The 12,590-nt window shown below is 41.3% G+C and overlaps 1 protein-coding gene across 1 annotated transcript in view; it reads right to left on the bottom strand.

Annotated features, from left to right (window-relative positions):
* LOC129555964 (cytochrome P450 2C23-like) overlaps positions 1 to 12,201 on the bottom strand; it is a 28,562-nt gene extending 16,361 nt beyond the window's left edge. The window contains exons 1-2 of the mRNA XM_055425926.2: positions 12,019 to 12,201; positions 10,087 to 10,249 (exon numbers count right to left, since the gene is read on the bottom strand). Of these exons, the coding sequence (XP_055281901.1) occupies positions 10,087 to 10,249; positions 12,019 to 12,201 (346 nt within the window). The remainder of the gene's footprint in view (positions 1 to 10,086; positions 10,250 to 12,018) is intronic.
* Between the last annotated feature and the right edge of the window lie 389 nt (positions 12,202 to 12,590).

Below are 12,590 nucleotides of genomic sequence, written 5' to 3' on the forward strand. Positions count from 1 at the left end.
GAGAAGTTTGGTTGTTAAGGGGCAAGAAACCTGGGACAGTAACTAAAGGGGCTTGTGAGGTGAGTGCTATGGAATACTCACATGCTCCTGGGAATGGTTCAGTGGAGAGTGAGTTTATCAGTCACAGTCCAACCAAGAAAAGAGAAGCCTCTCTAAGTATTTAAAACAAAGGAAATTTAATCCAGGGGATTTGTTTTAGGGTGATGGAAACACTGAGAGGTTAAACCAGGGACAACCAGACAACTGATAATTATCAACAGCAGAAAACTGCTGCCATCTTTCCATAGAAGGGACAAAGGAGCTCAATAGCTGGGGTTACCTGGTCAGAACTAGAACCAGAGAGGTCCTGTTCTGAAGGAGCTCTTGTAAGAGATGCTATCTGGGGCACAGACAGGGGACCTCTGGCTCTCCTTCCGTTCCCCAACCTCTTGCCAGCGCCTCTCTTTGGTTGATCCCAGCCAGAGCCAGCTGTGGCGATTTCAGCCTTCAGTATCTGTAGCACTGGGAACCAGGGCAAATAAGGGAAGAAAGGCAAGTGGCTTTTAAGACAAGAAGAGAGCGATCTGGGATGGAGAAGGCATTACCAAAGAAGTAAGATCCTTGGGAAGGTGAGATGCTATAGGATCTAGGGCACATGTGGACACTTTGTCTACTGTAACACAGAGAAAAAAGCAGAATGTGGGTGCGTAGGCAGATAGACCAACAGATAAAATGTTAAGAAACTGAGAAAATTCCTTTCTGATGCTTCTGTTGTTACAATGAATTACGATACAATGGTTCTAAGAGAGGAAATGCACAGTGGGGCTGTGAATAGGAGGAAAGAAGAGTCTCACAGAGTAGAAAAAGGAGCCAGACAGAGACACATGTAGTAAGAGGCTAATTGAGGTTTAAAGGTATTAATTTAAAGGGAAGTCAGTAATTATTGAGAGAATGTCTCTAGTTGTGTTTATCTTCTGAGCACAAACACAGAGAAGATGGTTGAATTCTTCCAGGGCTGGAGATGCCAGGTAAAGGTGATGGCGGGAGAGTGCTAAAATATTTTCCAGGGACTGATTACAATAAGTGAGCTATGTGAAAGCTGCTTTGATTCCCTGATGCTGTCAGTTAAAAGTTTAAGGTCAAGGCTCTTGATAATATCTATTTCAGAGGGAAATCTGACATCTTTTTGTTATTGTGTAATCATTGTGTCCAACTCAGTGACCCCATGGACTATAGCCCACCAGGCTCCTCTGTCCACAGCGTTTCCCAGGCAAGAATACTGGAGTGGGTTACCATTTCCTTCTCCAGGGGATCTTTCTGACCCAGTGACTGAACCTATGTCCCTATTTCCAAATTCAAATGCTTTTGGGGAGTCCAGGTCTGAGAATATACACATGAATTTCACACACAGAAGTCAGTCTCTTCTTTTCTATGAAGGGAGTTCAGCTTTGGTCCAGGGTTATCTGTAACTCAGTGCAGAAGTCTCTCTAATTCTAGCCTCCACTGCAGGAACACTTGGCTTTCACTTAAACTTCTGTTCTTCAGGTTTTCGTGTATCAGTGCTAAAGTGACACTGCCCTTTTCCACCTGTTTGTTGAGGGCAAATTGCATTTCCCAAAGTGAACCACAACCATATCTCTCACCCTTCATTTCTCTTCTGTAGTGTGACCATTACCACTTCCCCATCAAGAAAGGAAAACTAATTCCTATCCATTTGGATTAGGGTTGGCTTTTGGGAATTACTTCCAATAAATAAAATGGTTCTGTGTTCTGAGATTTGGTCTGAAGTAGCTTTACAGCTTGGAATGCTCACATGCTTTCTCAGGATGCCCCCTCCTGGACTCCAGGTACCAGCGAGAAGTCAAAGCTACATGGGAATGCCACTCGCAGATGCTCTGTTGACAGGCCCAGCTGAGCTCAACCTTTGGGTCATCCTTGCCCAAAAGCCAGACTTGTAAATGAAGAAGCCTCCAGGTGATTCCAGCCCTCAGCTATTTGAATCACCCTTAGCTGCTTTATTTGGTAAAAATAAAAGGATATCTGCTAAGGCCCAAGGCCTTGTGGATCAGAAAAAAGCCACTTCCACTATGCCTTATTCAAATTCTTGATCACAGAGTCCCTTATTCAATTATTGATCATTAAAAAGGCTGGGGGGTGGAGGGTACTGTTTTACATCCCTGAGTCTGGGGTGGTTTGTTACACAAGAGATAACTGGAATACTTTCCTATTTTTCTCAGTTTGTTCAGAATGTATACCTATAATGTAAATATATTTAAAAATATATACTTCTTTATCATACCTGCATCCCTGCTGGTGGGTGGTGTTCCAAGGATGCAATGCCCTCTCCACACTCACTGTTTTGGGGCAAGTATGTGCATGGGTGAATAATTACATGGCTGTTTACTTCTATTTATGTAAACTAGATTTCTCAATAGGTCTCTACAGTTTATACGTCCATAGATATAGTAGATTACTTTCCAAAAATGTTATAGCATCTGCACTCCTCCAGGGAAAGAATGAATGACTATTTAGCCATACCTTTATTTTAAATTTTGTATTTTAGTGAGTGAACAATGGCATCTAAAACTGGTGTATGGATTGAATGAGTAAGGTAAAAAGGACTTGAGCTATTGCAATCTGTCAACGAGATAAATGTTTAAAGATTAAGATACTGGATAAAATAGTGAGTTGATGGTTAACAGGAAATATTTCAATAACTTGATTAGTTAGACACAAAATCTGCAATGTTGTACTACAGAGTTCAAAGATCACTAGGCCAGAAAGCTATCTAGCATTTTAGCAGATATTTCATTTACAAAGGTGTTATGGGTTGAATTGCTTCCCCTCAAAATATGTTGATGCCCTGGTCCTGGTATCTATGAATTACAGCCTTATTTCTAAATAAGGTAATTACAGCCAATATAATGACCTTATTTGGAAATAGGATCTTTGCAGAGGTAATCAAGTTAAAACGAGATTAGTGAAAGTCACTCAGTCATTCTGACTCTGCGACCCCATGGACTGTGTAGTCCATGGAATTCTCCAGGCCAGCATACTGGAGTGGGCAGCCTTTCCCTTCCTTCTCCAGGGGATCTTCCCAACTCAGGGATCGAACCCAGGTCTCCTGCATTGCAGGTGGATTCTTTACCAGCTGAACCATAAGGGAAGTCCAAGAATACTGGAGTGGGCAGCCTATCCCTTCTCCAGCAGATCTTCCCAACTCAGGAATCGAACTGGATCTCCTGCATTGCAGGCAGATTCTTTAAAAACTGAGCTATGAGGGAAGCAAAATGAGATTAGGGTGGGTACAATCCAATATGACTGTTCAATTCAGTTCAGTCACTCAGTTGTGTCTGACTCTTTGTAACCCATGGACTGCAGCACACCAGACTTCCCTGTCCATCACCAACTTCCAGAGCTTGCTCAAACTCACGTCCATAGAGTGGGTGATGCCATCCAAACATCTCATCCTCTGTCATCCCCTTCTCCTCCTGCCTTCAGTCTTTTCCAGTACCAGGGTCTTTTCAAGTGAGTCAGTTCTTCGCATTTGGTGGCCAAAGTATTGGAGTTTCAGCTTCAGCAGCAGTCCTTCCAATGAATATTCAGGACTGATTTCCTATAGAATGGACTGGCTGGATCTCCTTGTTGTCCAAGGCACTCTCAAGAGTCTTCTCCAACACCATAGTTCAAAAGCATCTATTCTATAGCACTCAGCTTTCTTTATGGTCTAACTCACATCCATACACAAATACTGGAAAAACCATAGGTTTGCCTAGACAGACCTTTGTTGGCAAAGTAATGTCTCTGCTTTTTAATATGCTGTCTAGGTTGGTCATAACTTTTCTTCCAAGGAGCAAACCTCTTTTAATTTCATGGCTGCAGTCACCACTTGCAGTGATTTTGGAGCCCAAGAAAATAAAGTCTGTCACTGTTTCCATTGTTTCCCCATCTATGCCATGAAGTGATGGAACCAGATGTCATGATCTTAGTTTTCTGAATGTTGAATTTTAAGCCAACTTTTTCACTCTACTCTTACACTTTCATCAAGAGGCTCTTCAGTTCCTCTTCGCTTTCTGCCATAAGGGTAGTGTCATCTGCGTATCTGAGGTTACTGATATTTTTCCTGGAAGTCTTGATTCCAATTGGTGCTTCATCTAGCCCAGTGTTCCTCATGATGTACCCTGCATAAAAGTTAAATAAGTAGGGTGACAGTATACAGCCTTGATGTACTCCTTTCCCAATTTGGAACCAGTCTGTTGTTCCATGTCCAGTTCTAACTGTTGCTTCTTGACTTTCATACAGATTTCTCAGGAGGCAGGTAAGGTGGTCTGGTATTCCCATCTCTTTAAGAATTTTCCACAGTTTGTTGCGATACACACAGTCAAAGGCTTTGGCGTAGTCAATAAAGCAGAAGTAGATGTTTTTCTGGAACTCTCTTTTTTGCTTTTTTGATGATCCAATGGATGTTGGCAATTTGATTTCTGGTTCCTTTGCCTTTTCTAAATCCATCTTGAACATCTGAATGTTCACAGTTCACATACTGGTCACAGTAAACCAAGAGAATGCACTAGTCATAGCAAACACCCTCTTCTAATAACACAAGAGAAGACTCTACACAAGAACATCACCAGATGTTCAATACCAAAATCAGATTGATTATATTCTTTGCAGCCAAAGATGGAGGAGCTCTATACAAACAGCAAAAACAAGACTGGGAGCTGACTGTGGCTCAGATCATGAACTCTTTATTGCCGAATTCAGATTTAAATTGAAGACAGTAGGGAAAACCACTAGACCATTCAGTTATGACCTAAATTAAATCCCTTACAATTATACAGTGGAAGTGACAAATAGATTCAAGGGATTAGATCTGATAGGGTGCCTGAAGAACTATGGACAAAGGTTCATGACATTGTATAGGAGGCAGTGATCAAGACCATCCCCAAGGGAAAAAAAATGCAAAAAGACAAAATGGCCGTCTGAGGAGGCCTTACAAATAGCTGAGAAAAGAAAAGACACTAAAGGCAAAGGAGAAAAGGAAAGATATACCCATTTAAATTCAAAGTTCCAAAGAATAGCAGGGAGAATAAGAAAGGCTTCCTCAGTGATCAATGCAAAGAAATAGAGGAAAACAATAGGATGGGAAAGACTAGAGATCTCTTCAAAAAAATTAGAGATACCAAGGGAACATTTCTTGCAAAGATGGGTACAATAAAAGACAGAAATGGTATGGATTTAACAGAAGCAGAAGACAGAAGAGGTGGTAAGAATACACAGAAGAACTATACAAAAAAGATCCTCATGACCCAGATAACCGCGATGATGTGATCACTTACCTAGAGCCAGACATCCTGGAATGCAAAGTCAAGTGGGCCTTAGGAAGCATCACTACGAACAAAGCTAGTGGAGGTGATGGAATTCCAGTTGAGCTATTTCAAATCCTAAAAGATGATGTTGTTACAGTGCTGAACTCAATATGCCAGCAAACTTGGAAACTCAGCAGTGGTCACTGGACTTGAAAAGGTCAGTTTTCATTCCAATCCCAAAGAAAGACAATGCCAAAAAAAGTTCAAACATGACCATCTGCTTTTAAAAAGGGAAACTTGGACACAGAGACATGCAAACAGAGAACACCTGAACATGAATCAGAGATTAAAGTGATACATCTACAAGTCAAGGAACAACAAAGGTTACCAGTAAAGCACCAGAAGCTAGGAGAGAAGCATGAAACTTTTTCTCCCTCACAGCTCTTAGAAGGAACCAACCTCACTAACGTCTTGATCTCAGATTTCTAGACTCCAAAACTGTAAGACAATAAAATTCTGTCATCCTAAGGTTTGTACCCAATTTTTGGTACTTTATTATGACAGCCCTATCCCAGGGACGGGGGAGCCTGGTGGGCTTCTGTCTATGGGGTCACACAGAGTCGGACACGACTGAAGTGACCTAGCAGCAGCAGCAGCAGGAAACTAATGCGGAAGGAAAACTAAAATACCAGTGAATGGTTTGTCTCTTTGTTATTTTCCAGGATAGAAAGTTTTAGGAAAAGAAAAGCTGAATTAATGGCAACCCACTCCAGTATTCTTGCCTAGAGAATCACATGAGCTAGGAACCTGGCAGGCCATAGTCCATGGGGTCACAAGAGTTGGACACAACTTAGTGACTAAATCAACCAACCACCAGTTCCCATTGCAGGCAAGTGAGAAGCCTGTAACAAGAATTTTATAGAAAGGTTGAAAAACCAATACTCTCAGAGTTGTGAAAACGGCAATTTTTTCCCCCTCTTGAGCTCAATCACACAACTGCGCTCATGTCACATGCTAGGAAAGTAATGCTCAATATTCTCCAAGCCAGGCTTCAGCAACACATGAACCGTGAAGATCCAGATGTTCATGCTGGTTTTAGAAAAGGCAGAGGAACCAGAGATCAAATTGCCAACATCTGCTGGATCATCAAAAAAGCAAGATAGTTCCAGAAAAACATCTATTTCTGCTTTATTGACTATGCCAAAGCCTTTACTGTGTGGATTGCAACAAATTATGGAAAATTCTTAAAGAGCTTGGAATACCAGGCCACCTGACCTGCCTCTTGAGAAACCTATACGCAGGTCAGGAAGCAACAGTTAGAACTGGACATGGAACAACAGACTGGTTCCAAATAGGAAAAGGAGTATGTCAAGGCTGTATATTGTCACCCTGCTTATTTACCTTATATGCAGAGGACATCATGAGGAATGCTGGGCTGGAAGAAACACAAACTGGAATCAAGATTGCCGGGAGAAATATCAGTAACCTCAGATACGCAGATGACATCACCCTTATGGCAGAAAGTGAAGAGGAACTAAAGAGTTTCTTGATGAAACTGAAAGAGGAGAGTGAAAAAGTTGGCTTAAAGCTCAACATTCAGAAAACTAAGATCATGGCATCCGGTTCCAACACTTCACAGCAAATAGATGGGGAAACAGTGGAAATAGTGGCTGGCTTTATTTTCTTGGGCTCCAAAATCACTGCAGATGGTGACTGCAGCCATGAAATTAAAAAGACGCTTACTCCTTGGAAGGAAAGTTATGACCAACCTAGACAGCATATTAAAAAGCAGAGACATTACTTTGCCAACAAAGGTCCATCTAGTCAAGGCTATGGTTTTTCCAGTAGTCATGTATGGATGTGAGAGTTGGACTATAAAGAAAGCTGAGCGCAGAATTGATGCTTTTGGACTATGGTGTTGGAGAAGACTCTTGAGAGGCCCTTGGACTGCAAGGAGATCCAACCAGTCCACCCTAAAGGAGACCAGTCCTGGGTGTTCAATGTAAGGACTGATGTTGAAGCTGAAACGTCAATACTTTGGCCACCTGATGTGAAGAGCTAACTCATTTGAAAAGACCCTGATGCTGGGAAAGATTGTGGGCAGGAGGAGAAGGGGAAGCCAGAGGATGAGATTGTTGGATGGCATCACCGACTCAATGGACCTGAGTTTGGGTAAACTCTGGGAGTTGGTGATGGACAGGGAGGCCTGGCATGCTGTAGTTCATGGGGTCGCAAAGAGTCAGATACAACTGAGGGATTGAACTGAACTGAGCTCAATCCAGCCTAATACCTTCTGCTCTAGTTAAAAATTAATTTCAGGGTTTCCCTGGTGGTAGTGGTAAAGAGTCTGCCTGCCAATGCTGGAGACATGGGTTCAATCCCTAGCTGGGATATATCCTACATGCCACAGAGCAAAATATCCCATGCACCACAAGTATTGAGCTTGTGCTCTAGAGACCAGGACCTGCAACTACTGAGCCCACATGCTGCAACTACAGAAGCCTGCGTGCCCTAGGGCCCATGCTCCACAACAAGAGAAGCCACTGCTATGAGAAGCCCACACACCACAACTAGAGAATAGCCCCCAACTCACTGCAACTAGGGAAAAGCCTGTATAGCAATGAAGATTCAGCAGATACAAATATAAATAAATAAAAAATTAATTCCAAAGCTCACACACAGTCAACGTAATCAACTTGTTTTAAAGAAAAAGGGAAGAAATAGAGGGAAGGTTTGGTTGCTTCTTTAGGTAAGGATGGGAAAAGGCAATGGCAACCCACTCCAGTACTCTTGCCTGGAAAATCCCATGGATGGAGGAGCCTGGGAGGCTTCAGTCCATGGGGTCGCGAAGAGTCGGACACGATTGAGCGACTTCACTTTCACTTTTCACTTTCATGCATTGGAGAAGGGAATGGCAACCCACTCCAGTGTTCTTGCCTGAAGAATCCCAGGGACGGTGGAGCCTGATGGGCTGCCGTCTATGGGGTCGCACAGAGTCGGACACGACTGAAGCGACTTAGCAGCAGCAGCAGCAGTACATCTTATGTAAGAGAGATTAAACATTGTTTCTCTTTCATCACTTAGTACACTGCATAATATTTAATTAATCATAAATAGGCTTTGAAAAGAATTAAGTTTCTAATTCTTTGGGGCTTGCAATTTTACAATTTTAAATGGATTAGAGGAGATTTTCAGGCTGTCCTAGGTTTCTTTTATTGTGTAATTATATATATAAAGGAATATATATAACATATGTCTAAGTTTTGAAACATAGTAAGAAAATAACTATGTGAGCCTGTTGTCCCACTGAAGAACTTGAGCTTGACTAAGTACGACTGTAGCTCCCTGTGTGTTACCTCTCTGATCTTACCACCCTCTCCGCCCCCTCACTCCCACCTCTCCACCCCACCACCAGCCCCAAACCAGGAGCTGACATTGAAAACACAATAATCTCTGTACCTAGTTTCTGTTTGTTGTTGCTGCCACTATGCCACTGCAATCTTTGTACCCTGTGAAATGACACCCCAAGCATGGCTCTCTAAATCCTAAGACCTTTGGGTAACAACTTTTATTTCCAAAATGTTCCCAGATTGCTTTTCCTAAAATCACAATCATATTTGCACATTTACCTTAAGGGGAACTTGGAGTCTGTTTTTGATGTTTATCTCAATAGAATTATCAGAGTATCTGTTGTACAATTAAAAAAAAATTTGTCTGTTTTTTGTCCCCATTCATGGAAGACAGCTTCTAAATCCTTGGATTTTCCCACTTCTAACACAGAAGTTTCATTCTGAGTCTCTGGGATCACACTTGAGTTTATGATAATGAGGTTACTCATGGTAGATTCCTAAACAGTGTCAAGATGGAGTTGGCCATGCCAGAAAGATGAACTTTATATTTAGAGAACTGAAGCTTTCACCCAAGTGATATCAGCCAGACCTTAGGACTTTCAAAGAATGGAAGGAGCTAGAGACTGAGTTCTGTCAGATGGCCAATCAGTCAATCAACTGTGCTCAAGTAACGAAGTTCCAGTGAAAACCTCCAGACACCAAAGCGCCAATAAGATTCTGGGCTGGTGAATATACCAACACATTGAATGGGTAACACATTCTGATTCCTTGCAAGAGAATATAGAAGCTCTGCATTTGAGGCACTCCTAAACCTTGTCCAATGTGTCTCTCCATTTGTAGCTTTCATATGTAATAGAATTGTGATTCTAAGTATGGCATCTTCCTGAGTTCTGTGAGTCATTCCAGTAAATTATTGAACCTGAGGTGGTCATGGAAACCCTGAATTTTTAGCCAGCTGGTTATAAGTGTGGGTAAACTGGAGACCCCTGAGCTTGTGGCTGAAATCAGAAGTGAGGGTAGTCTTTTGGAGAATGATGCCCTTAACATAGGGCTTACCAGGTGGTCACCAGTGGTAAAGAAACTGCCTGCCATTGTAGGAGACATAAGAGACCTGGGTTTGATGCCTGTGTTGGGAAGATCCCCTGGAGAAGGGCATGGCAACCCACTTCAGTATTCTTGGCTGGAGAATCCCATGAACAGAGAAGTCTGGCGGGCCACAGTCCATAGGGTCATTGACATGACTGAAGTGACTTAGCACATGCGCGCATGCACACACACACACAGACACACACATACTCAACATATGGAGTATGGACTAACTCTGAGTAGTTAGTATCTGAATTGCAGCTCAGTATTGTAGCATCTAATTTATCGCTTGTTGCAAAACAGATACTCATTAGGTTAATCACACTTTTTTGCTAAAAAGAAGTAACTTGTATTTTGAAACATACCATATCCTCTCTGGGTATCGTCAATAATAGGAATAGGTCCTCTGCCAAGGAATTCATCACCTTGGTCAATTAGAGCTTCCTTCACCGCCTCATATCCATGTAAGACCACAGTGGTCTGAGATCCAAGATACAGAGTGTAAACAGGGCCATATTGTTTGGCCAACTGTAAAGAGAGGCAAACAACTATAAGGGCTATTGTGAAATCTCTCCATTGGAGGCTTTGGTGGCAATCAAGTAATGACGCACACGTAACTTAGACTTTGCTCCATTAAGTTCCTGTCAGTAATTTAACCTGGGCTACAGTCATGGATTCATTCTTTCCTTCATCTATACATGCAACCATTGAGCGATATAAATATCCACTAAGCACTTATATTCTGTCAGACACTGTGCCAGGAAACCTCACAGAACTTAGAGTCTAGTGGAAGTAACAGGCAGTAACACAAACTACATTTGCAATACAAGCTGTACATGATTCTATGAAAGTGGTAAAGAATGTTCTTATGCTAGATGATAATGGGAAAACTTAACAAAATAGATGAAAATTCTATGAGGAGGTAACATTTAAGATAAAACTAAAGATGAGAAGAAAGCAGCCACGATAAGAGAAAGAGAACTTACTTAGTAGGTATTAAAAATAATGAAATCTATATATTTATGATTGCATTGTGTCAAGGGGAAAAACAGAGTGCTAAAACAGCTGCCAGCTAGGGATTGGTTTTCAAATGTATTTTACATCCATGCATGTGAATTTAAAGTAGCCATTTGAAAGTACTTATGTGAAGATGTATGATGGTATGGAAATGTGTTCATGTTCTAAATTAAATAGTTGAAAAAAATTACATTTAAAGATCCATATACATATTATAATCCTCCATTTTTTTAAATAAAATTCTTAAATGGCAAAACTTACTGAACTTGCCACCTCTTTTTCCTTTCTGCCTTTCCTACACACTTAAATGGTAGAGAATTTTGCCACTTTCTGTTTTCTCTGTCCAAAGAAAATTAAACTACTTCCTTGGTTCCTCTGAAGGAGTGTCTCTGTATTTTGGGGCACAAAGTATCAGGCCCTTCTCTCCCAACCTCACCCTCAGCTGGTGTTACTGCTCCCTATTTCACAGAGATAATAGAAATAATAGAAGAGAATGTCCGTGCTTCTACCATAGCTTCTTGTTCACTTGAATCTGTACCGATATACATAGCTTTCTGTTAATATAAATGACTCTCCATGCCCCCAAAAAAGGCCCAGTTCTCCAGCTTATGCACTGGATTCCATTCCCTTTTAGCTATGGCAACTTGACTTTCCTTTTTTACAGCAATACTGAACATCACCCTTTTTCTCCTCCTCCCCTAGTCCCTGGCAACCACCATTCCACTCCCTACTTCTATGAGTATGACTCTTTTAGAGTCCCCATGTAAACCTGCACAGTGAACTCAAAGGAGTTTGAAAGTCAAGTTGGGGAGCAGAGCTGAGTTGTGTCAGAGCAAGGTGTGAGGATCACTATTCAAAAGGAGGATCACAAATTATCCCAAAGATTAGTCTGAAATAGTAATAATACTATAAAAGGACATTATTTACATTTTTTTTTTTTTTAACATTTGCTTGTCTTTTGGTTAGTGTTATATGTAGAGAGGTTTGGAAGACTTTTGGTTAAAATATGTTCTGACTTCAGAATTTTCCCATTCACTAGAATTCAATCTGTATCTCAGGTCAGGTTAACACACTTCACTATCACCTCTAAAGTGATCCAATTCAGAAAAAAATAAACGGAGGGGGGAGAACATCTGTCTTGTAATACAGAAATAGATACACCAAAGTGCCTTAGCAGTGAGTAAAACTATTAATAAAAAAACTTAAAGATGACACAAAGATAATCTGAAGGTGACTCCCCTTTACCTGGAGATGACCTGCCCCTAATGAAACCCCCTTACCTTGGAGAGAGATGCAGGGATGTCCTTGAGGTTTAGTTGCATCAGATTCCCAATGATGGGAAGGGGAGTTGGACCAGGAGGGAGCTTTCCCAAACCTTTGTGATTTTTCTTCCACATGAAAAGAAAAACCAGGCAAGTGACACAAATCACAAGAGCAAGAGTAGTGATTTCCAGTCGTTCCATCTTAGTTACTCGGTGTTAGTAACTGTTTGGGTTGCTTGTTAGCAAAGTCTTGTACACACCCGGGGTATGATCTGTGAGTCAAAGGCTGGTCTGAGTTCTTGGACTTACGAAACAAGCAACCTGGAACTGGTTTTGGCTGTATTTACCTTCCTGAAGCTTGGAATTGGGATGGATTCATCATATCTTTCCTACCTCTCATTCACAAAATCTGCAATTTTTGATTTTTTAAGTCTCTCCATTACATGTACTATTTCCTTTCAGCACTAACGATATGTTAACTATAAAGCTGGGGGATTTAGAGGTACAAACTATTACATATTATTACATATAAAATAAACTACAAGGACGTATGGTACAACATGGAGAATATAGCCAATATTTTACAACTA

This window comes from Moschus berezovskii, chromosome 12, assembly GCF_049115385.1.
Source record: "Moschus berezovskii isolate FMDL1 chromosome 12, NW_MosBer_1.0, whole genome shotgun sequence".
Classification (NCBI taxonomy): Eukaryota; Metazoa; Chordata; class Mammalia; order Artiodactyla; family Moschidae; genus Moschus; species Moschus berezovskii.